The sequence below is a fragment of the Delphinus delphis genome, chromosome 8 (genome assembly GCF_949987515.2).
Source record: "Delphinus delphis chromosome 8, mDelDel1.2, whole genome shotgun sequence".
NCBI classification, from domain to species: domain Eukaryota; kingdom Metazoa; phylum Chordata; class Mammalia; order Artiodactyla; family Delphinidae; genus Delphinus; species Delphinus delphis.
In genome coordinates, this window is record NC_082690.1 from 74,886,441 (window position 1) to 74,913,083 (window position 26,643).

General features: G+C 36.8%; 1 protein-coding gene across 2 annotated transcripts in view; it reads left to right on the forward strand.

Annotated features, from left to right (window-relative positions):
* The window catches only part of PRMT3 (protein arginine methyltransferase 3), a 136,071-nt gene extending 112,983 nt beyond the window's left edge, over nt 1–23,088 (forward strand). For both annotated transcript variants that reach the window (XM_060018608.1, XM_060018609.1), the window contains 3 exons: nt 3,564–3,614; nt 3,811–3,898; nt 21,579–23,088. In XM_060018608.1, the coding sequence (XP_059874591.1) occupies nt 3,564–3,614; nt 3,811–3,898; nt 21,579–21,688 (249 nt within the window). In that variant the 3' untranslated portion in view covers nt 21,689–23,088. The remainder of the gene's footprint in view (nt 1–3,563; nt 3,615–3,810; nt 3,899–21,578) is intronic.
* The last annotated feature ends 3,555 nt before the right edge of the window (nt 23,089–26,643 follow it).

Consider the following 26,643-nt stretch of genomic DNA (forward strand, 5'->3'; position numbering starts at 1 on the left):
TTTGGACTCTTAGTTGGGTTATAATCATCTGGGCAGTGTTGATGTTCGTTGTTAACAGGCAGTCCATCCAAAGTCAAGATATAAGTTCTGTCAGCAGTGTCTTGGCAGACAATGGTTCAAATCTCATTTCCATTCTTTAAGAGTTTGCTATACTGTTTTGGGTCTCTCCTGCACATACACAGTTTAGGGATTGGTCTGAGACTTATACAGGTTTTTCAGTTTGACAGAATTATATAGTATTTTGATTCTCTCTTGGTATCTAAAGTATAATGAACCTCAAGGTTAAATATTGAATTTGGAGAGGAGTTGAGGAAGATGGCAGAAGAGTAAGACGCGGAGATCACGTTCCTCCCCACAGATACATCAGAAATACATCTACACGTGGAACTGCTCCTATAGAACACCCACAACGCTGGCAGAAGACCTCAGACCTCCCAAAAGGCAAGAAACTCCCCACGTACCTGGGTAGGGCAAAAGAAAAAACAGAGACAAAGAATATGGACGGGACCGGCACCAGTGGGAGGGAGCTGTGAAGGAGGAAGGGTTTCCACATACTAGAAGACCCTTCACTGTCGGAGACAGGAGGCCGGTGGTGGGGGGGGGGGGAGCTTAGGAGCCGCGGAGGAGAGCGCAGCAACAGGGGTGCGGAGGACAAAGCGGAGAGATTCCCGCACAGAGGATCGGTGCCGACCGGCACTCACCAGCTCGAGAGGCTTGTCTGCTCACCCGCCGGGGCGGGTGGGGGCTGGGAGCTGAGGCTCGGGCATCGGTCGGATTCTAGGGAGAGGACTGGGGTCGGCTGCGTGAACACAGCCTGAAGCGGGCTAGTGCGCCACAGCTACCCGGGACGACGGAGTCTGGGAAAAAGTCTGGACCTGCCGAAGAGGCAGGAGACTTTTTCTTGCCTCTTTGTTTACTGGTGCGTGAGGAGAGGGGATTAAGAGCGCTGCTTAAAGGAGCTCCAGAAACGGCCGCGAGCCGCGGCGATCAGCGCGGACCCCAGAGACGGGCATGAGACGCTAAGGCTGCTGCCGCCGCCACTAAGAAGCCTGTGTGCGAGCACAAGTCACTATCCGCACCTCCCCTCCCGGGAGCCTGTGCAGCCCGCCACGGCCAGGGTCCCGTGAGCCAGGGACAACTTCCCCAGGAGAACGTACGGCGCGCCTCAGCCTGGTGCAACGTCACGGCGGCCGCTGCCGCCACAGGCTCGCCCCGCATCCGTACCCCTCCTTTCCCTCGGCCTGAGTGAGCCAGATCCCCCGAATCAGCTGCTCCTTTAACCCCGTCCTGTCTGAGCAAAGAACAGACGCCCTCAGGCGACCTACACGCAGAGGCGGGTCCAAATGGAAAGCTGGACCCCAGGAGCTGTGCGAACAAAGAAGAGAAAGGGAAATCTCTCCCAGCAGCCTCGGGAGCAGCGGATTAAATCTCCACAGTCAACTTGATGTACCTGCATCTGTGGAATACATGAATAGACAACGAATCATCCCAAATTGAGGAGGTGGACTTTGGGAGCAACGATATATATTTTTTTCCCCCTTTTCCTCTTTTTGTGAGTATGTGTATGCTTCTGTGTGAGATTTTGGCTTTAAAGCTTTGCTTTCACCATTTGTCCTAGGGTTCTATCCGTCCGTTTTTTGTTGTTTTTTACTTAAAAAATTTTTTTTTCTTAATAATTATTTTTTATTTTAATAACATTTTATCTTTATTTTATTTTATCCTCTTTCTTTCTTTCTTTCTTTTTCTTTTCTTTTCTTTCTTTTCTTTCTTTCTGCTTTTTCTCCCTTTTGTTCTGAGCCATGTGGATGAAAGGCTCTTGGTGCTCCAGCCAGGCATCAGGGCTTTGCCACTGAGGTGGGAGAGTCAAGTTCAGGACACTGGTCCACAAGAGACCTCCCAGCTCCATGTAATATCAAACGGCGAAAATCTCCCAGAGGTCTCCATCTCAACGCCAAGACCCAGCTTCACTCAACAACCAGGAAGCTACAGTGCTGGACACCCTATGCCAAACAACTAGCAAGACAGGAACACAGCCCCATACATTAGAGAGGCTGCCTAAAATCATAATAAGGCCACAGACACCCCAAAACACACCACCAGACATGGACCTGCCCACCAGAAAGACAAGATCCAGCCTCATCCACCAGAACACAGGCACTAGTCCCCTCCACCAGGAAACCTACACAACCCACTGAACCAACCTTAGCCACTGGGGACAGACACCAAAAACAACGGGAACTACGAACCTGCAGCCTGCAAAAAGGAGACCCCAAACCCAGTAAGATAAGCAAAATGAGAAGACAGAAAAACACACAGCAGATGAAGGAGCAAGATAAAAACCCACCAGACCTAACAAATGAAGAGGAAATAGGCAGTCTACCTGAAAAAGAATTCAGAATAATGATAGTAAAGATGATCCAAAATCTTGGAAATAGAATAGAGCAAATGCAAGAAACATTTAACAAGGACCTAGAAGAACTAAAGAGGAAACAAGCAACGATGAACAGCACAATAAATGAAATATTGAATTTGGTTTGGGCCCAATCCACATTAACCCTGCGGATCAATAAAACTCCACATTCTTAACAAAAGCAGGAAAGTACAGTAATTAGCTTTATAGTGATTTTTCAGTAATCAGTTTCCAGTTTTTAAGACTTTATAAGCTTTATTTAATGCCAGTTTTAAAATAGATTAAGTCAAGCCTGTCCCACTAGTGAAAGAAAAAGGAATGGTATCGTTCAAATTTTAAACAAAAATAAGTGAAAATTATTTATTTGTTTGAACATGTTAATTTCTTCTAGAGGCCTTTTTGTAAACTGTTAACAGTAAACCTGAGAGTTACGTTGGAGTTTCTTCTTTGGGTATTTGCCTACATATACGTTTAATTTGAATAGTCTTGTTTTTATTTTCAGGAAAAAAAAACGTAATATTTTAAAATTTCATTTATCTCATCACAAAAATAATCATAGTACTTTGCTTTAGAACTGGATGAACAAGATCAGAAGAAATTAAATGAGTGGGCTTCATATAAAAGAGTACGTTTTAGTTATCTATTGCTGTGGTTAGCAAACCACTCCAAAACTTAGTGCCTTGAAGTCAAAAATCATGTAGGTTTACTTGTCTGTGTTTCTGCAGTCTGGACTGGACTTACATACTAGTTCTGCTCCTAGGGTTTTTCATGCTGCTGCAGTTGTGTGGAGGCTTGACTCACATGGCAGCATCTCAGTGGAAGAGTCTGGTTGGGCGAGGGGCCGCATGAGCCTTTCTCCATGTAGATCCTCACCTTTCAGTGGTCCACCACGGTCATTTCTCTAATTTAACACATACTGAGTATTTGATTAGCCTTGTTGTCCTTATTATTATGTTGTTTCTGTGGGGAAAAGCCAAATTATATTACTTTATTTTTACTAATATCGTGTTTTCCAGGAAAAATAGTGACCTACCATAAGTTTAAGAGTGTCTCATATTGGAAATGGTTTCTTATTTGCCATGGCTTAAGACTGTATAATCAATTGTTATGTAATTAGTTTAATAATTATTTATATTCCTTTGTTTTTAAACAGGCACTTGCTGGCTACTTCGATATATATTTTGAGAAGAATTGCCACAATAAGGTAAGTATCACGAGTTGTCTCATAAGAATTAATTATGTGAAATACATTGTATTTTATTTTTGTGCCCCAAGGTGTTTGATCATAAGCATTTTGCTGTTGTAAGCAGTTGGAGCTTGTATTAGATGTAGTAGATTAATGTACCATGATATTAAAAATCTTGTGCTTCATCGGGTACTTTTGAACTCTACCAATGCAGGTCGTATTCTCTACGGGCCCCCAGAGTACCAAAACACACTGGAAACAAACAGTATTCCTATTGGAAAAGCCATTTTCAGTTAAAGCAGGTAAGAAAGAAAAAGGGGGAAAATGTCTTATCCATTCTGAAGTAAACAATATTCATTCATTCTACAACCACTTTTTCTATGCCCACTGTATTTGAAGCAATATGACATACTAAGATAAGTTCTTAGAGTTTACCATGTACATAAATTTTAGGTGGCATATCATTTCATTAAAGAAGTAAGTTAAAGAAAACTTTTATTTAAATTTAATTTCTGCCAGTTAAAATATATGTGACATTATGTAGCTCTTATTTTGAGTACCACAAAATCAGAAAATTTTTCTTTAAGCAATAGCAAATACGTATTAAGTAGCAAATATAAATAAAAGAAAATGTTGTCATTTCCCAAGTGACCAAAGAGAAATATCACCAGTAGAAGTAAAGTGTAAATTAAAGAGAATGTCATTCAGTAGTTATTATATTCGAAATATATTTTTATTTGTCTAGAATGCTCTCCACTGTGTCCACCTCCTCAAATCTTACATAGTGTTTGAAGACTGATCCAATTCTACATTCATCTCATTGATTGTTCACTTACACAAGCACCTATAGTTCTTACATACCTACACATTTAACTCCAAAAGTTAGAATTTGATTGTGGAATTTTTTTTTTAACTGCTTATTACATATAAGTCTTCTTGTCCCATCTTCACTGAAAGCCTTCTGACTGTAGGAAAACTGAGTGTACAACAGACTTCATTGTAAAGATATTCAACATCAAATTATTTGTGTGTCTCTCAAAAGCAACACGGAGCAAAAATTTGCAGAATGATTCCTACAATATATGATTTATATGAAGTTTGAAAACATGTAAAACAGCTGTATGTACACACACACATAGTAAAAGTAAGAAACAACACTTAAGAATGGTAACCACTGAATTCATGGTAGTGGTTCACTTTAGGGAAGGATGGAAGTAGGATCAGGGAAGGCTACAAAGGGGGTTTAGTGCCATGTATCTGAACAATTTCTTTTAAAAACTGAAGGAACTGTGGCAGAATGTTAAGATTTGACAAAGCTGAGTAGAGGTCATTAAATCATTCTCTTTGTGTTTAAAATATGTCATAAAATTCTAATGTGGTTTTGATTTCACTGTTGAGACATAAAGGAATTTAGTAGATGCAAATAAACACTGTTAGAGTAAAGCAGCACCTTGTCATTTTTTTCACTTTGAGGTTGCAGTGCTATGGAAATAAAACCTTGATGGCGTGATTTTTCTCTTTCTCTAGAAAGCTTGAGCACAGCAAAACTGAAATGAAGCCAACACATCCTCATTTCTGTTTCTTTGTTTTGTTTTTTGTTTAGCTCTGGTATTTGGATTGATTTTGGGAAAATTGAAAATACTGCTTTTTTCCCTCACTGTAACCATTTTGTTGTCTTAATGCTAAAATTCTAAAGGCAATACTAATTCTTTCATGTTTTAATCTTGAGGGGGATTTAAGATAGCATTTGAATTTTCTCCTACCTAATTACAACAAAGTATTATTTGATGCCGAGTGAAATTTTGAAATCCTAAATATTCTTTACCCAGTAATCCTTACAGTAATTGATTCAGCTTTTTCAGAATACTGTGAAGAAGGTATATGATTCTAATGCTGCCCTCTGGCACCATCTACATTCTCTTTTTCTTTCATTGCCATTGTGTGTACTCATATTTAAACGGTAAGGCCAATAGGCTCCCCTAAAATAGCACAACCTGCGGAGAGTTTGAAAGAGAAATTTCAAAGTAAGGAAAATGTGGTCATTCTCAGTTACAAGAATTTTTTTTTTTAACCCTGCTGTAGTAAGCCTTTGGTGGTAGTACTGATGAATAGAAGCCAGAAGCTCTGGGGCAGAGTATTGGGGTACACAGTCAGAAAAAGAGCTCTGGAGATCTTCGATACGCCCTTGAGTTTTAGATGAGTGCTAAGATGGTGTGTATGTGGGATGAAATGCCTGAGGTCAGGCAAAGCAGTTGGAGTAGTTGTGAACCAGATATTTCCCAGCATTTACACAGGGCTGGGGTATTCAAATTTCATCAAGCTAGAGTGGGGCGTCTTTCTGGACTCTATTCAGTGGAGATCCCAGAAGGACCATAGTAGTGGGAATAAACTGTCACTTGAGTAAAGGCAACTCTGGATGCTCCTTAACAAAGCTTAAAAACAAGTCTTAAGAGGAAAAACTGAACTGCGTGTAACCTTAATAGCAACAAAGGAGAACAATAATATCAGATGTTCAATGACATAAAATTCAACATGGACCAACATTCAATCAAACATTGAATGCAGGAAAATACCAGTCAGTAGAAACAAACCCAGAAATGATAGAATTATCACACAAGCATGTTGAAATACATTATAACTACTTTTATATGAACATAGGAAAATATGAGAAGATATTTACAATCCAAATAGGACTTCTAGAGATGGAAATTACAACATCTGAAGTGAAAATGTCATTTGATGGAGTTAACGGCAGGAAAGATCAGAGAACGTAAAGATACAGCAATAAAATGTATCCAAAAAGAAGCACAGAGAGGGGGGAAAAAGATTTTTTTTTAAAAAATTAATGGGGCTTCCCCGGTGGCGCAGTGGTTGAGAGTCCGCCTGCCGATGCAGGGGACACGGGTTCGTGCCCCGGTCTGGGAAGATCCCACATGCCGCGGAGTGGCTAGGCCTGTGAGCCATGGCCGCTGTGCCTGCGCGTGCGGAGCTTGTGCTCCGCAACGGGAGAGGCCACAACAGTGAGAGGCCCACGTACCGCAAAAAAAAAATTAATGTATCCTCAGTAACCTGTGGGAAAATATGCAGCATTCAACCTTAAATATAATAGTAGAAGTCCATGGAAGAATCAGGGGCAGAAAACATAATGGATAAAATTTTCTTATATTTGATAAAAACTATAACTCACAGATTGAAGAAATTGAGTGAACTCCAAGAAATTGAGTGAGCTCCAAGAAGGATCAACACAAAGAAAACAACCCCAGGACACATCATAAACAAATTGCTGGTATGCAGTGATAATTAAAAAAAAAAAAAACTTTAACCAGAGAAAAAGAAAACATATAGAGAGGAGCAGACCAACAATGCAAAATATATTAAAGTAAGCTCTTCAAGTGGAAAGAAAATATCACCAAAATTTTCAATATTTAGAAAATTCCACTCTAAACAAAGGAGTGGAAAATGCCAGAAATGGTAAATGTGTGTGAGTACAAAGAAAAGCCTTTATTTTCTCACTTTTTAATTTCTTAAAAGATAATTGACTATTTAAAGCAAAAATAATAATGCATTGTGTGTTTTAAAACATATAGAGACATAAAATATATGGCAATGATTTAAAAAAGAAATTAATTAGAAAATGGAAATATATTGTAAAGTCCTTACACTTAGATGAAGCAATTTAATGGTGAACTGATGAATTAAGTATGTACATTGTAAACCCCAGAGCAACAGCTAATAATTTTTAAATTAAACCACAAAATATAGCTAATAAGCTAGTAGTGGAGATAAAATAGAATCCTGAAAAGACTATTCAATTCAAGAGAAGATAGGAACATAAACAGATGGACAAATAGAAAACAAAAGGTATGATCGTAGACTTAAATTCAAACATATTGATAATTATATTAAATATGAATGGTCTGTACATCCAGATGATGGAATTTCATTCAGTGCTAAAAAGAAATGAGTTATGAGCCCGTGAAAAGACATGGAGGAATCTTAAACACAACTTACTAAGTGAAAGAAGCCAATCTGAAAAGGCTATACGCTGTGTGATATGTGGTAATGACATTCTAGAAAAAGCAAAACTATGGAGATAATAAAAAGATCAGTGGTTGCCAGGGGCAGGGGATACAAATAAGCAGAACACAGAAGGTTTTAGGGCAGTGAAGATACTCTTTATGATATTATAATTAGGATATATGTCATTTACATGTGTCCAAACTCGTAGAATATGTAACACCAAGAATATGTAACACCAAGAGTGAACCCTAAGGTAAACTACAGAATTTTGGTGATTATGATGTATCATCAATGTGGGCGCATCCTTGGTTAAAAAAAAAAAAAAAAGTACCATTCCAATGAGTGATGTTGATAGTGGGGGAGGCTGTGCATGTGTGGGGGCCGGGGGATATGAGAAGTCTCTGTACCTTCCTCTCAGTTTTGTTGTAAACATAAACCTGCTTTAAAAAGTTAAGTCTTTTAAAAAATGTTAATAGTCTAAACATGCCAATTAAAAGGCAGAAATAAACAGAATAAAAGCAAGAACTAACTAAATGCTGTTTACGGGAAACACACTTAATATAAAGACAGTAATTCCGGTTGCCAGTGACGTAAGTGCATTCATCCCATCTGTCTCACTGAATGCAGCTTTAAAACCAGAATGCATGGAACAGCTCTTTGAAATCTCTGAAAAGTACATAATAGCAGATAAATTGGAGAAGATTACCAGAATTTGAAGTACCACTGAACTGGTGGTAAATTTGTGATTAGTTTTCCGTCAGTATCCCCTAGCCTGGACTCCAGACAGCCTGAAACTCAGAAGAGGGCCTCAGCACAGACAGGAAGAGCTCCCACAGGAGCCCTCTGATTCTAGCTTGAGGAGTGGGGAAAGGGTCTCCTAATGCTTAGAGAGAGTGGGGGGAAATCCCCATTTTCTTTTCTATGTTTCTTCTCTGTTCTCCCATATCGCAGCCCGCAAGTAATCCTACAGTGGTGGCAGCAGTAACAGTGGCAGCAGTGGGGACCTGCATACCCATAGGTAAATGAGTGGGTGTGGCTGTGTTCCAATTAAATTTTATTTACAAGATCAGCAGCCAGACTCAAAAGCCTTCCATAAAACAAATCTCCAGGCACAGATTGCTTCATTGCAAATTCTCCCAACGACTTAAAGGGAGAAATAACACCGGTTCTACATAGTCTCTTCCAGAAAATAGAAGAGAGCTAATTTTATGAGGGCAGTATTATCTTGATACCAAAAATTAGACAAAGGTAGTACAAGAAAATTAAACTGCAGACCAGTGTCCCTCATGAATATAGATGTAGAAATCCTCAACAAAATAGTAGCAAATTGAATCCAGCATACATGTATAAGAAGAAAACACACCATGACCAAGTGCGTATTATTCCAGGAATGCAAGGCTAATTCAATATTTTAAAATCTTGTAATGCAGTCTGCCATGCTAACAGTCTAAAGAAGAAAAGCCACATGATCATATCAGTGGGTGCAGAAAAAACACTTGACAAAATTCAATATTCATTCATGACAAGTACAGCAAACTAGAAATAAAAGAGAACTTCCTCAACCTGACAAAAGGCATCCATACAGTCTGTAGCTAGCATCATACTGAATAGAGAAGGACTAAATGCTTTCTCCCTAAGTTTGAGATAAGGCAAGGATGTCCAGTCTCACCCCTCCTACACTTCTATATTGGAAGTCTTAGCCAGTGCAATAAGAAATGAAAAAGAATTAAAAGCCATTGGAAAGGAAGAAATAAAGCTGTTGTTATTTATAGATAATGTATACACAGAAAATTCTAAGAAATCTACCCAAAAAAACTACCGAACTAGTTAGCAAGGTTGAAATTGACAGGCTGATTCTAAAATTTATACCAAATGCAATAAGAACCATATTGGAATTATTATACTATGTGAATTCTAAACTTACTTAAAAATTACATTAACCCAGGCAGTATAATACTGGCATATAAAAAGTAGATATATAGATTAATATAACAATAGGAAATCCAGAGTCTCAGTTTTGTATAGTCAATTAAATTTTTCCAAAGGGCCAATGTAAATTCAATGGGAAAAGGATAGTCTTTCCAAAAAATGGTGTTAGAATGACTGAATATTCATAAAGGAAAAGAGTGAATCTCAGTTTTTATCTGACACCAAATATATAAAAACCAATTTTAAATGGATGATAGACCTAAATATCAAAGTTGAAACTGTAAAACTTCTAGACGTTAACATAAGAAAGAATCTTGAGACTTGAGGTAGGCAAAAGTTTATGAGAGTGAGATATTACTAACACTCATTGAACTGCACATTTTACATGTTACAGTTTTATTGTATATAAATTACACCTTAATAAAGTTAATTTTTTAAAAACCCACACTGGACCATCAGGATATCCAGGATAAAATCCAGATTCCTTACCTTGGCCCTTTACAGTCTGACCATTTTTCATCATTTCCAACCCCACCCTGTCACAGCCCCACATAAGCCCATCATATGCTCCAGCTCTACTGCTCATTTTTTAGCTAACTTTCCTGTCTTTTCTTCCTTGCTTTTATCTAAGGTATTCTTCTACCTAGGAAACTGTTTTTACCTCTTTCACTTGATGAATTCCACTTTTCCCTTTATGACCCAGCTTATTTCTGTAAATCTTTCCTCTTTGTCCTTAGAAGGTTAACTGCTCTGTTCTTCGTTCTTCCAGATCAATTCATGCATACATCTGTGTTAGAACATACCAGTGTATAGGGTAAAGGGTTCTAATAGAAGAACCCTTTTTTTATCTGATGTAGTATTTGGCATATTAGAAATATCCTGCTGAACGACTGAATAAGTACAGTAATATGTGTTGTCATTGAAATTAATTTCCTCTCATCACTGTGGGTGACACACGCCAAGGGCATTTATCTAGCTCCTGTATTTGGTTGCCCCATTTTGTCAGCTCTGATGTTCTCAGAAGTTTCGGCATGGCTAAAGAGAGTTCTCTGTTGTTGAGTTAAAAAGTAGTTTTTGACTCTGTATGGCATGTAAAATTTTTAGATAAAATTAAATAAAGCCAGAAGTCTAATCAGGACAATTTGCTGTGTATGTACCGCTTATTTTACTGTCCAGAAAGTAATATGACAAGATTTTTTTAACAAATAAAATATTGTATACATAGCTGTACGGTTATTCTTGCGTGTGTGTGTGTGTGTGTGTGTGTGTGTGTGTTAATATCTTCAGTAATGATAAATCTTTTTTTGGGAATGGTAAATCTACCGTTGGGGGTAGACTGGATTTTTGGAAAGCAAGAAAAGACAGTGTGAATAGGGAATTTCTCAGACTAAGAATTTTACATTTGGCCAAAAGCACAAGGGAACTATAAAATGATGAGCCTAGTTTGTTTTTGCTTCATTTTGGGTTTTTGTTGTTGTTGCTGTTTTCACAGCCTAGTTCTAACAATAGTTCCAAAAGAAGTACTCTACAACATTTGAGAACTTCCTGCATTGTGGGAGTTAAGAGACCAGACTTCCAGGATGAATACTTTTAAAGGATTTAAAGAACACTTACTTTAAATTCAGGATTTTTTTTATTTGTTTTCCTTTAAAAATAATGTACAATTTTATTGTAAAAGCTTATGGGGCAGTATTTATTTTAAAAATTCAGATCCTTGTCTTGTGATTTGGCTTTGAAAAATATTATTAAAATCAGGCTGTTTAGTTCTCTTTCTCTATTATTAGTAAGGTCTTATGTGATGGAGAATCCATGTCTTTTTTTTTTTTCTTTCACTTTTTAACTCTAAGCTTTAATAGTGATAATAATGATTTTTTATTTATCCCCCTTGTGGGGAAATGAAATTTTATTGCTCTGGAAGAAACTTAATTTTAAAAAACGACTAGGACAGAATTGAAATGAAATCAATTTTGTTCTTGATTGAACTGCACCGCTGCTTTGTGGTATACTAATAGCCGTCTGCCGATGATAAAAACAAAGTGATATAGCACAGTTCCATAGAGAGTGTCCTATTCAGCTCTCACCACAGGATACACACTTAACAGCATCAGTCATTTTATATCTATTTGACACTGATTAATTACTCTGATCTATTCTGGTATTATAGCCACTGACTTGGTACTTTAGCCAGGCTTGAACAATTGAAGTGAGTGCAGCAGTGTGAACTATGTATTTATTACTGTGACCCTTCGTGCTATTTAATTAACATAAATAAGTGCTGTTTGCACCCCCGTTTTGAAATTAAGGTTATTACAGAAATAGTTATTTTACTGGTATTTCATTTTAAGACATGAAAATTACAGCATCAGCTTATAAGACAATGTTATAACTTTTTTAAAAAAATAAATTTTTTAATTTATTTTTGGCTGCGTTGGGTCTTCGTTGCTGTGCTCAGGCTTTCTCTAGTTGCGGCGAGCAGGGGCTACTCTTTGTTGGGGTGCACGGGCTTCTCATTGTGGTGACTTCTCTTGTTGCGAAGCACGGACTCTAGGCACTTGGGCTTCAGTAGTTGTGGCTCGCGGGCTCTAGAGCGCAGGCTCAGTAGTTGTGGCACACGGGCTTAGTTGCTCCGCGGCATGTGGGATCTTCCCGGACCATGGATTGAACCTGTGTCCCCTGCATTGGCAGGCGGATTCCCAACCACTGCGCCACCAGGGAAGTCCCTTAATGTTACAACTTTTTAATTATTCAGGTATTTTAATTTAACATTGGTGCTTAAAATTTTTTCTTTTGTGAAAATTTAACAAAATTATCCACTGCCAGTTCATCTTGAGTTGGGCTGTATTTTAAATTAAGGGGTACAAAGACCACTTAAATATATTCTTTAAAGTTGAAATGCAGAATTAGATAACCTGCTTTATAGGCACCAGGGAACATTTCCATTTTGACCCTACGCTAAGGATTGAATAGGATAGTTACAAACTAGCCAACTTAACATTTTTTTTAACATGTCTAAAGCAACTTAAGGAGCAGCAGCCATTAGGGCACATACACTAAAAAGAAATATTTGCAACAAAACTTCATATACATCAAGAAAATCACTAAAGGTAAATGCTCAGAGGATTTCTTTTTAGATGGTGGTTAAACATTTGAAATATTAATAATACCCATCACTACTGATAATCACTGAATTGCAAATCAAAGCAGATTCTGGTTGTTGTTTAAATAACAAAGATGTTTTTATCATTTTCTTTCATTATTTTTCTGTTGTTGCTTGGTTTCTAATAACGCTCAATATTGATGAAGATGGCAGGAGTGTAAAACTGGAACACACTTTATTCCTTTTTTTAAAAAGTATTCCACTTCTCATAATCCATCCTAAGGAATCGAGTGAAAATTTACTTTTTTAAAAAAATCTTTGCTATTCTAAGCAGTGAAAGTAACGTTGTAATTTGCTTTTCTTTAAAGCATCTTTATAGAATTTTTTCATTTTTGTATAAACAAATCTTCAACCTTTTCCTTTTGGTTTCTGACTTTGGTTCCATACTAAAAAATTTTGTATTACTATATTTACACATTTCTCTTGACTCCTTTCCTCAGTGAGTTAAAATGCCCCGTTTACCATGTACTGAATCTCCATAATGGATCTTTTGGTTTCTCTACTATATTCTATTTATCTATGAATTTATTCCTAAGCCACCACATTTTAAAAACAGCTTTATTTTATATCTACATACAGTAAAAATTCACACATTTTAGGGCTTCCCTGGTGACGCAGTGGTTAAGAATCCGCCTGCCAATGCAGGGGACACAGGTTCGAGCCCTGGTCCGGGAAGATCCCACATGCCGCGGTACAACTAAGCCCGTGCGCCACAACTACTGAGCCTGCGCTCTAGAGCCCGTGAGCCACAGCTACTGAAGCCCGCGTGCCTAGAGCCCGTGCTCTGCAACAAGAGAAGCCACCTCAATGAGAACCCATGCACCACAACGAAGAGTAGCCCCCTCATCGCAACTAAAGAAAGCCCACGTGACAACGAAGACCCAACGCAGCGCCCCCCAAAAAAATGTCCTCCTTCTAGAACTTGCAGTCTCTTAGAAAAAAAAAAATTCACACATTTTAATTGTACAGTTTAATGAATTTTGACAACTGTATACCCCACCCTAGTTAAGACATAGAGTATTTATATCACTCTAAAAAGTTTCCTTGTTGATCCCCTCTGCAGGCAGTCATCCCCACTAGAGTTGGTCATCCCCAGCTTCAATTTCCAGACCAGGAGAACTACTGATCTGCTCTCTATCACTGTGTATTAGTATTACTAATAGTTAAGGCATTAGTATTCTTTTAGAATTTTATATCAAAGTTACTATACAGAATATACCCCAGTTTCTTTGCTTTTAGCATATTTTAAAAATTCATCTGTGTATCAGTAGTTTGTTTCTTTTTATTGCCAAGTAGTATTCCTTTGTACGGACTTATTGTAATTTACATATGCATCCACTTGCTGCTAGACTTTTGGATCGTTTTCAGTTAGGCGCCATTATGGATAAAATAGCTATGGACATACATGTAAAAGTTTTTGTGTGGGCATATGTTTTCATTTCTCCTGGGCAGATACCTAGGAGTGGGATTATTGAGTCTTATGGTAAATATATATTTAACTTTATAGGAAACTGGCATACTTCTTCACAGTGACTGTGCTTATTCAACATTCCTACCACTGTTGACGGTTCATTTGCTCCACATCTTTGTCAACACTTATATAAAAGGGCAGTCATTTTAAGTCATTCTATTACATGTATATGTAGTGACAGCTGTGTTTTTAATTTGCATTTGCCTTATGACTAATGATGTTGAGCATCTTCTCATATGTTTATTGATCATTTGTACATCTTTTTTTGGTGAGGTTTCTTTTAAAATATTTTGCTCAATTTTTGATTGGGTTGTCATCTTATTGAGTCATAAGGATCTTTATATATATGCATACAAGTTCTTTGTCAGATGTATGTGGTGCTAATATTTTTATTCCAATTCCTAGTTTGTCTTTTCATTTTCTTAAGGTCTTTTGAAGTCTGTGCTTTTGTGTCCTAATTAAGAAATCTTTGCTATCTTAACATCAAAGTTTTTCCTTTATGGTTCCTCTAAAAATTTTTATAATTTTGTCAGTACATCTAGGCCTATAATCTATTTCACGTTGATTTTAAAAATAATAGTTCATCTTTTCCCAAATGTGTATTAGGTTGTCTCATCATCATTTCTTGAAAAGACTATGCTTTTCTCATTTAATTATCCTGGCTCTTTTGTCAAAAATTAATTGACCATATATGCGTAAGTCCATTTCTGAGCTTTATTTGTTCCATTAATCTGTGTCTCTTCTTATGCCAGTAAGACACCTTCTTTGTAAGGTGATATAAGTCCTACTTTATTCTTTTTCAAAATTGTTTTCACTATTCTAGATCCCTTAAATTCCATATAAATTTAAAAATCAACTTATTAATTTCTGGCAAAAAAAAAATCCTACTAGGATTTTGATAGGAATTGTGTTGAATCCATAGATTGCTCTGGGGAGAACTGACTTCTTAACAGTACTCTCATCCACAAGCAAAATGTATCTCCCCATTTACTTAGATCATCCTTAGCAGTGTTTCATAGTTTGATGTAACTAAATGTTACATATATGTTGTTATATTTATCTCAAGTATTGCATGCTTTTTCAATGCTATTGTAAATGCTATTGTGGTTTTTTTATTACAATTTGTAATTCTTCATTGCTCACATGTAAAAATGCAATTAATTTTTTGTATTGATCTTATATCCTGAGATTGCTAATCCTTTCAGTTCTAGTAGCTTTATTTTTTTTGAATATTGCTTAAGGATTTTCTATTTGTTAAGACCATATAGTCTGCAAATAAAGACTGTTTTACTTTTTTTCCCCCAGTCTGTATATTTTTTTCTTCCCCCACATCTTAATGCTGTGACTAGGACATCCAACAGAATACTAATTAGAGGTGGTCAGAATGAGCATCCTTACCTCAGTCCCAGTCTTAGGAAGAAAGCATTCAGTTTTTCACCATTAATAATGATGTTATCTATAGTTTCTCATAGATTTTCTTCATTGGGTTGAAGAAGATTCCTTCTATTCCTAGCTTGTTGAAAGTTGTTAGAAATTAATTTTGTCACAATTTTACTCAAAAAAAGAAATTAATTTTGTCAGATGCTTTTTCTACATTTGCGTGAGACAATCATGATTTTTCTCTTTTGTTCACAGGATATTTTTTTATTTCTTATGCAGCAGGTTCTTATTAGTTATCTATTTTATACATATTAGTGTATGTTCAAAGGATTTTTGAATCTTTTTTCATAAGTGATATTTACCTGTAGTTTTCTTCTAATAAATTTATCTTCTTTTACACTAATATGTATAAAATGGATAACTAATAAGAACCTGCTATATAAAAAAATAAATTAAATTCTAAAATTCAAAACAAAAAAAGTTATTTTAGTATCAGGATAATGCTGCCCTCAAAAGATGAGTTATGGAGTATTCCCTCCTTTATTTTTTGTACATTTGGTATTACTTTTCCTTAAATATTTGATAGAATTCCCCAACGAAGACCTTTGGGTCTGTCTTCTTTGTTTTCTAATATAAACATTTCAAGTTATCAGTTTTTCCTCTAGGCACTGTTTTAGCTATCGGCCACCTGTTTTTACATGTTGTGTTTCATAATCATTCAAATCGAAATGCTGTCTAATTTTCTTTTAGATTTTTATTTTGATTTATGGAATATTTAGAAGTCTGTTTAATTTCTAAATATTTTGGGCTTTTTCAAGTATCTTTCTGTTACTGATTTTTTATTTCATTCAGTTTTCGTCAGAGAACATATTCTGTATGATGTCTATATGTTTAAATGTATTAAGATTTGTTTTATGAACCAGTATATGATCCATCTTGGTTCTATAGATGTCAGCCAGGTCAGGTTGGTTAATAATGTTCAGGTCTTCCATATTCTTTCTGATTTTCTGTCTAGTTGTTATTATTATCAACAAAGGAGAGGCGAACTTTGCAGTGATGATTGTGGATATGTCTGTTTCTTCTTATGGTTCTGTCAGGTTTGCGTCATGCATTTTGAAGCTCTGTAATTATATGCACACAGAAGTTTATGATGTCTCATTTATGAATTGAACAACTTATCAATTGGAAATGTCTTTATCTCTGGTTATTTTTTTTTCCTTTAGTCAACTTTGTGTGAAAGTAATATAGCCATTCCAGCCTCTTTTTTTTTGTGATACGCGGGCCTCTCACTGTTGTGGCCTCTCCCGTTGCGGAGCACAGGCTCCGGACGCGCAGGCTCAGCGGCCATGGCTCACGGGCCCAGCTGCTCCGCGGCATGTGGATCTTCCCAGACCGGGTTACGAACCCGTGTCCCCTGCATCGGCAGGCGGACTCTCAACCACTGCGCCACCAGGGAAGCCCTCCAGCCTCTTTTTGATTAATGTTTATGTAGACTATCCCTCTCCTTACTATTACTTTTAACCTGTGACTTTATATTTTATTATTTCATTTTATCTCCTCCCTTGACTAATTAGCTATACACTTGGGTTTGTTTCTATAATGGTTGCTCTAGAGTTTCAAACATGCACCTGAAGCTTATCACAGACTAACATCAAATGATGTCATACCACTACATTTGTAGTTTTGACTCTTAAAACAATACTCTTCTGTTTACCCTCTCTGATCCTTTGTGCTATTTTTTTTTTTTTTTTTTTTTTTTTTTTTTTTTTTTTTTTTGCGGTACTCGGGCCTCCCACTGCCGTGGCCCCTCCCGTTGCAGAGCACAGGCTCCGGACGCGCAGGCCCAGCGGCCACAGCTCACAGGCCCAGCTGCTCCGCGGCATGCGGTATCTTCCCGGACCGGGACACGAACCCGCGTCCCCTGCATCGGCAGGCAGACTCCCAACCACTGCGCCACCAGGGAAGCCCCTTTGTGCTATTTTTATAAAAACATTTCACTTCCCCAAATGTTTTAAATCCCACAATACAGTGTTACTATTTTTGCTTTAAACAATTATCTATTAAATAAATTTTAAAAAGGAAAAAACGTATTTACCACATACTTACTATTTTCTAGCACTGTATTCCTTTGTGTAGATCCAGGTTTCTTTTTGGTGTCATTTTCCTGCTGTCTGAAGAACTTCCTTTAACATTTCTTGTAGTGCAGGCCTCCTGGAAAAGAATTTCTTGCTTTTGTTTCTTTGAAAAAAGAATTTTTTTCTTATCTTTCATTTATTAAGGATTTTTGCTGGATATAGAATTTTTAACAGGTTTTCTTTCATCACTTCAAAGATGTGTCCAGCTGATGAAAATTTTGAGATCACTCTTTTCTATCTTCCCTTATATGTAATATGTTTTTTTTTCTCTGAATATTTTACAGATTATTCTTTTTATCACTGGTTTTCAGGAAGTTAAGATGTGCCTTGATGTGTTTTTGTTATTGTTGTAACTTTTTTTTTCCTGCTTATAGGCCTCAATTTGCAGCGTTTTAAAAATCTATCCATTTTAAAATAGATGTCAAACACTGGAAGCATTATTTTGCTGAATGTTTGCATTTTGGTTACTTTCTTTTAAAAACTATGTGAAGTTTGCTTTGGCAGGCAATTAAGTTATTTAAAGATTACCTTGATCTTTACAAAAAATGTTTTAAAGCTTTGTTAGAGAGCAGTGGTGTGGCCTTTACTCTTTGGGTGGTGTAATGCTAAAGCGTAATCTGGTGTCTCTAGTGAATCATCATAAGTGTTCAGCAGGTTCCTTCTATTCTGGCTGCTTGGAACTCAGACCTCCCAGCCTGTGTGAGCTCTGGGAATTGTTCGGCTAATTGCTCCCTAGGAGTTGTGTTCTTTGCTCAAAATCATGAAATTTTACCATATACAAACAGATCAGTATTTAGTTAAAGTCTCAAGAGAACTCAATGAAGATTTATGGAACTCTTTCCCTGAAAATAACATTTGAAATTAGTTGTATCTCTTTTTTCCCCCGTAATAGTAGTACATCTGTATTCTTAATTTCTGTCTTATGTCATATTGCATTGTGTAGAACATTCAAGAATAATGTTAAATAATGTAGTGATAGTGGTATTTTTGCTGTGTTCTCACTTTAAATGCTGCTGTGTTTGCTTTTTATCATATTTGCTCTCAGATTTTGATAAATATTCTCTCAATAAAGAAAGTTACACTTCTTATGTAGATAAGAGACTTTTTCTATGACTAGATGAAGTTTATTGGTAAAGGCCCATTTATCATTATATGGTAATTTGAGCATGTGTATGTCCTAAAATCCTGCAGTTTCCATCCTAGAGAAACTATTGTCTTATGGACACAACAGACATATATAACAGTAATCATAGCAGCATTATTTGTAATAAAAAAAACTAGAAATAATTTAATGGAAGAACAAATAAATAGCAGTCTATTAATACAGGATACATCTCTGTGAAGTGGAACTATTTTGAATAGATAATAGTAACAAGAAATTAGATTCATGGTTACCACTGGAGGTTGGAGAAGTGATGTGATTGGAGGGACATAATACGGGGTTTCAGTGGTTTGTGTAAGATTCCAGCCTGATGTTGAGTCTGTAGAGACCATTTCATTATTTTTATATCTCAAGTATACATTATCTGTCTTTTCATACATAGGAACTACTGTAGAGAAGCAACTTAAATAAAGTAATTTACACTAAGACACATTGCTTATAAATAGGAAGGAATTAACAAGCCACTAATTTGTAAAATTCAACACTTGTTAACTTGTGTTGATAATTCAGTAACAGTAATTTAAACCTAATAACCAAGTTGGTAATTACTCTTTTCTGTCATATACTTATAAAACCAATAGCAGTTTATCATAGAGCAGCTACTCATTTCCAATTTTAGTATCAGTAAATGATAAGTTCAGGATATGACTGTTGGTATAAAATAACAATTTTTAAATGTTGGTAAAAAATAGAAACAAGAAAATATTGCCTATATATTCAAAAATGGAAAATCTCTTAGATTTGTTGAAGATACTTATGACTTCTTCCCTAGGTTAATGTCTTAATGGTCAAGAAAACATGTATTATAGCTTATTAAAGTTATAGAATAAAAATTATTATATAAAATTTAATATTAGTAAAATTTTTATAAAGTGGCTAAATGTTTTTACAAATAATGTCATAGAATAGTAAAATTTTGACTGTCTCATGTCCATTAAAGTGTATTAAAACTATAATAATTAATTTTCAGGTAGAGATAGGGAGGTACTAGACGGTAGTTGACGAACATGGGCTCTGGAATCAAAACTGCCCTGCTTAACATCCTGGTTCTTCCCTAACTGGTGGTATGACCTTGGGCAAATTGCTTAGCCTTCCTGAACCTTGTTTCTCATCTGTAAAGTGAGGGAAACGTACTTAACCTCACAGAGATACTTTGTAATCATTAAGTGAGATAAATCACATAAAGGCTTTAGAATAGGGCTCGCACAAAATAAATGTTAAATAAATATTAGCAATTATTGTCTAATAATTAACCTGAACTTTCTACAAAGTTTGTAGAACTACCTCACAGGTAATCTTTGTCAGGCTCTTGATGAGCTTGGCGTGTGATGTAGTTTTTTTTTCATTTTCTTAGTAATATAGAGGAATAGGTCAGATACAGAAGCCAAAGAAAGCCAGATGTACGTATTAACATAACACCCACACGTAAAATCACTGTTATATTAGGTTACATAGACTGCATCTTGGGCCACATTATTTTTTCCATTACTCTAATTCCTTAATTTTGTATTAAACTATATAAGCCTTGCCTTTTTTACAGGCTGTGTAGAATGTATCAGTAATGGAATCTTTATACTCTGAAGTATAACTATGAGGTGGTTCTGCTGTGTTTTACTGTGTTATTTCACTATCATATTGAAAAGCATTCAGATTCTTTAGCCCTTAATGTAGGGGATTTGATTTGCAGCGTTTTTTAAAATAAGATATTGATTCAGTATTTTGATAGTTTTATATAGATTCCACAATCATTTTATATGGAGCCTCACTGTATCCATCCAGATTTTCAAAGCTATACCTGATAGTATTTGCTGTGATTTTACTCTTATTAAAGCAAGGAATGGTGATCAGTTACAACTTAACAATCTTGTTTTTATTTTTAAATGGCTGTTGGTAAATAAATGAAAAAACTTAAAATGAGAAGTATCTATAATCAGAAAAGCACATAGATATAATTCCATTTTGGAGTGAAACAAAATTTGGAGCATACAGGATAAGTTTTTAGGGAATCATTCTTTGCCTTGTATTTTTTGTGTTCATTCTTTTACCTGTGTAAGCTCTGTTTTACGTTTACGGTGTGAGTACCTTAAAGGCCAGCAGCCTTGTCATGTGCCTCTATAAAATACACATGTAAATTTTCTCAGCTGTAATTTTCATTTCCCCAAAATGCCATTCACCAAGGGCTCTCTATATGTGTTTTCTCTTCCTTAAAAGCTGCTCCATGTACACTCGTTAAGGTAACCTTGACTTTAGTCCTCAGATAATTCATCCATTAATTCTTGTGAAGCTTTGCGTTTTACTGCCTTCCGACCATCCCCAATCCTCACCTCCAGCACACTTTAGACACATACCTGTTGTGTAATTGTTAATATAGCTATTTCTCTTCACCCTTGACCATGAACTCTTTGAGGGGAGGGGCCATGTCTTTTTTTTTTATGCCCAGGACGCACCTTAAGGGCTCATATTGAGGAGTCCAGTAACACAGCCCCCAACCCTGCAGTGACCACTGTAGTTTTGCTTACTCTTTCACAAGCATTTGACACTTGTGCTGCGTAAGTTAGATCTGTTTTGTTCAAAAATTGAACGTAAAATTGCCCTAAAAAATTTTAAGTTAAAAAAAAATTAGTGAAACATTTCACACCAAAAAAGAGCAATACTAGGTCTACTCTTACTTTTCTGCTACACTGTATTCCTTGAATTCTGAAACACACTTTTTGCCTTTCTTCTATAGGTGAAGCCTTGAAAGGAAAGATCACAGTGCACAAGAATAAGAAGGATCCACGGTCTCTCATCGTGACCCTCACATTGGATAATTCAACTCAAACTTATGGTCTCCAGTGAAAAGGCCACAAAAGCACTATTTTGCAGTTTTTGTTGTAGGGGAGGGGTGGGGAGGGAGGGGAGGGAGGGTTTTATGTGAGCGCATGGATGATGGGTCCTTTCCTGAGCCTCCTCAGTAGGAGAGAAGAAGCATGGCAGGAATCTGAGGATGCAGCTAAGGAGGGCACTGCCTGATCCTGGTGATCCACCGCCATAATCACATTCTTGGAAGTCTGGTCAGTGAGATTTAACCAAATGTAACCCCTACATTGAGTTTGCCTGTATTGAAAGTCATTTAAATTGGCCTAAATTTGGAACAGAGATAGTCTTTTGTTGTTTTAAATAAGTTTCTTACTATAAATTTTAAATACTGGTAATCGATTAGTTATTTGGATGTTGTTTTATTAAACTAGTAACTGTGTACAAGGTATTACATATTTTATTGCAGATTTCCTTTCTGAGGAGTAGTTTTAATTGTATTTGCTAGAATATCAGGCTATAATACATTAAAAGAGCAAGCATAAGGGACTAAAATATGGAAACGAGACCACACAAATTGTATTTGAAGACAGCTTAGTTGATTGCCACATAATTCTGTTCTCATTTTTTAGCTTCTTCTCTCTTTGCAAATATTCTTGAGTCATATAGTTTTCTAGTATTGCCCAGGAAATCTAGTTTCAATGCACTTACCCTAGGTTTCATAAAAGTTTTTAAAGATTGGGATAAATATGTACTTATTTACTAATACTTTTTTCAAACTAGATTGATGTGCAAAGTTAAACATGTAACTGTTAATATACTTATATCACTATACAATTGTGTCATTTACAATTATTGACTCAGTTTGAAGCGCAGAACAGAAAACATTCAATTAAATGTATACAACAACCATTAGCATTATAAAGTGACATTTCAATATATTAAAGCCTTTTATAAAATCAGAAGCATTTAAAACAAGTCTTAACAAAGGAATCATTTTTAAGATAACGGAAATTTTAAGGAGAAGTGGGTCACATGCTTCTTTTCAGTTCACCAGCTGGTTCTTTTTCAAAACAAGACACACACAAGGCAGCATAGTTAAGTGTTGAGAAGCATGAGCTCTGGAGCCAGTTCAGGCCTTGGCTGCAGCTCTTACTTCCTGTGTAATCTTAGGTTCCTTAACCTCTCTCCCCCTCCATGAATGTTGCCAATTCATAAACTGATACATTTCAACTGTTGATACTTAGATCAGTGCCTGGCACATAGAAAACAGTCAGTACATGCTAGGTGATATTAATTATCATCATCATACAGACAGGGACCCCTTCCAAAGAATATATGACATCGACATTAGATCAGTTTGTGAATTGTCAACCTCATCAAATACTACACTAGTATGTGTGTGGGAAGATTACAACAGAAATTAATATTTAATATAGGAAAAACTGTATCAAAAAGAAATTGTCTTTTGGTCTTTATTAGAAAATTGGACTAATAGCAATGGGAAGAATAACCCCTTCAAATTATGATATTTCAGATCTTAGTCTAAGTCTTCCTTCATAAGCATGATTTCTCTTGTCACTGGGCTAAACTAGTTAGCTTGTTTTCACCATGATTTGAATTCAGACCATTACTGGAAATGTGTAGTGCTGATAATATAGCACAAAGTACTTTAAATTTTTGTCTGGAATGGCTTCACGTACAAATTTGAGTAGGGTGGGATGATAAAACAAAAATAAGCCCGTAAGATTTACCATTAAATTTTTAAAGTAACCAAAATTTACTTTTTTCTTTTTTATAAGTGCATAACAGATACTTTCTACTATTTAAAAGAATACTTCTCAAAAATGATTTCTTATTAAAACTCTTGTTTGATTTTTAGGGGATTTTCACCCAGTGGCTCTACTGATTTCCTTCTATTGGTTATAAGTAGTCCAACCATAGCTAGTGGATCTCTGTTCTTTTCAGTTAGCCTTTCCAGGCTGGAACATTCTAATTTGTGTAACTAAACATCTTATGAGATGTGAGAGTCCAAATATTAACTCTTTGATCAGAATTTCAGCCATTAAACTGTTGTGGAAAGTAAGTACTTTATAGCCCTTACAGTGATAAATACAATTTTCTTTCATGCTGTGGCAGATGGGCATTTATGGTTAGCAGTTTGCTCTGTCCCAAGGATCTTATTCCCATTAAGAAAATACATTTTTCTCCTGTTTTCCTTTGTGAAAACTAACATTATAATTTTGTAATGTGTGGGGTTTGCACGATTAGTCATCTCTGTTTAGTAGAGCAGTATTTTCTAAAAAGAGCATTTTGAAAGGAATGTTCCAAGAAAACAACTGAGAATGTACAATGGTTGCACAGTGAAGGTGGTTAATACGTAGCCTCAACTGCTAGGAACACACTTTAGAATGAATCAGAGAGCTGTCAGATAACTTTGAAATAATTTCTGTTTGGGGAGGAGGGTAAGGCTCCACAGAATTATTTGCTCTCTTATCACTTAGTCTAAATTAACAGTCTGGTTCACCTGTGTCTCGCAGCATTCTACCTGTCACTTCTTTTCTTTTTTTTTAAAGATTTGTTTATTATTTATTTATTTTACTTATTTTTTGGCTGCATCGGGTCTTAGTTGTGGCACGCGGGATCTTAGTTGAGGCGTGCCGGATCCTTCGTTGCGGCACGTGGGCTCTTTGTTGCAGTGTGCGGGCTTCTCTGTAGTTGTGACAAGCGGGTTTTCTCTTCTCTAGTTGTGGCACACAGGCTCCAGGGTGTGTGAGCTCTGTAGTTGTGGTGTGCGGGGTCCAGAGTGCATGGGCTCTGTAGTTGGCAGCACACAGGCTGTCTAGTTGAGGCGCGCAAGCTCGGTAGTTGTGGCGTGCGGGCTTAGTTGCCCTGCGGCATGTGGGATCTTAGTTCTCTGACCAGGGATGGAACCCACCTCCCCTGCATTGTAAGGCTGATTCTTTACCACTGGACCACCAAGGAAATCCCTACCTCTATCACTCCTTCAAAAGGAATATTTAGAATGTATTGTGTGACATTGCTGATTTGAGATCTGTCTAGACTAATCTCACCAATCAGGCTATCAAGTGGAGGAAGCAGGGTAACAGTACAACTAAGATCATTCAACAGGAAAAATTAAAACAGGATGAGGCGCCACTTGGCTTCCACTGGCCGTTTGGTAAGCTTCTAGGCCATAACATACCCAAAACGTCCAGGTGTTCAGATTTTCCTGTGTAGTGGAATATCTCAAAAATATATATCAAGTATGCAGTACTGTCATAGAGTTTCAATCCATTATGAAAGGCAGTGTAAGTAAGATAGCTGAAGTCAAGCATTGTCTACCTCAGGGTCGGTAAACTACAGCTTCAGTCTCAATATTAAGTATCATTCTCACTACCTATCTTTTATGCTCACTCTCTTTAGTATCCTAATTCCAGTAATCCTGCAACTGCACCAAGACCAAAATCCACTGATACAGATCACATTTTCACTGTCCCTCACCTCTTCATGTGTACATTTCCCACTTTGCCCACCTTAAAATCCATAATCCATCATTATAAGCACTGTTCTGCATGTCTCCCCTGTGTCATCAGGTTTTCCCTTTACTGCTCTGTGATCAACATACAAATAGGCTATTATTTATCCTACGTTAAAAAAAATTTCAACTCCACTTCTCCCTGCTGCTGTTGTGTCACTATTCTAGCTTCCCCTTTACATTGAGACCACTCAGAAAGACTTGTTGATGTTCACTGTTTTGTCTCTTCCCATTATTTTTAAGTATACAGTATAATGAGTTTTGACAAATGTATGCATATAATCAGCATTCTATTAATACTTAGAACATTTCCTTCACAGCAGAAAGTTTTCGTGTGCCACTTTGCAGTCAATACTTAGCCCTACTCTCCTCCCTGGGCAAACACTAATCAGACTTCTATCAATGTAAGTTTGTTTTGCCTGGTTTAGAACTTCATATAAATGGAATCGTGTAGTACGTACTCTTTCATTTCCAGCTTCTTTCAGCACAGTGTTTTTTGAGATTCATCCATGTTGATATGTGTCAGTAGTCTATTTTTTTATTACTGGATACTATTCCACTGTATAAATGGGATTCTGCTCATTTGTTTATCCATTCACCTGTTGTCGAACACTTAGACTGTTTCCAGGTTGAAGCTGTTACGAATAAAGCTGCCGTGAACATTTTTATAAAAATCTTTCTTGAGCCCACTCTCACCAGAACTTCTGCCTCCACAACTCCATTGCGACTACTCCAAGGTCACCAGTGAACTACATGTTGCTGATTCCAGTGACCAGTTCTCAGCCCTCGTTTTACTTGCCTTACTAGCAGTACTCAATGCCGATGATCCCTCTCCTGGAAACGCTGGGCTTGGCTTTCCCTCCTTCCTCCTTGGCCACTCTTCAGTTTCTTTTGTTGGCTTTCTCTTCACCTTTGACATGTTGGCACCTTGGTCCTGGGATCTCTTTTCTGTCCATCTTCCCTCCCTTGGTGATTTCATCAAGTCTTATGGTTTTAAATACCAATATCTAAATGTGTATCTCCAGCCATCTTTCTTCCACTGCCGTCTGTATCCAGCTGCTCAGATGACGTCTCTAGGTGTCTCATGGGCGTCTCAAAATTAACATTCAAAACTGAATTTCTGATCTTCCCCAAACCCTGCTGTCTTCCTCCATCTCAGTAATGGAACTTCATCTTTCAGCAGTAGCTCAGGCCAGAAAACTTGACCCCTTTCTTTCACTCCACATCCAAGCTGGGCAGCAAATCTTATAGAATCTTCCTTCAAAATACAGCCAGAACCAAAATAGATCTCACTACTTCCACTCCTGCCACGCTGGTCCAAACTGCTATCATCTTTCATCTCGATCACTGGTTCTCAAAATGTGGTCAACACACCCCTAGTGACTCCAAAAAAACCTCTTACAGGAAGTCCAGGAGATCAAAACCGTTTTTGCAATAGTACTAAGACAGTGTTTGCCTT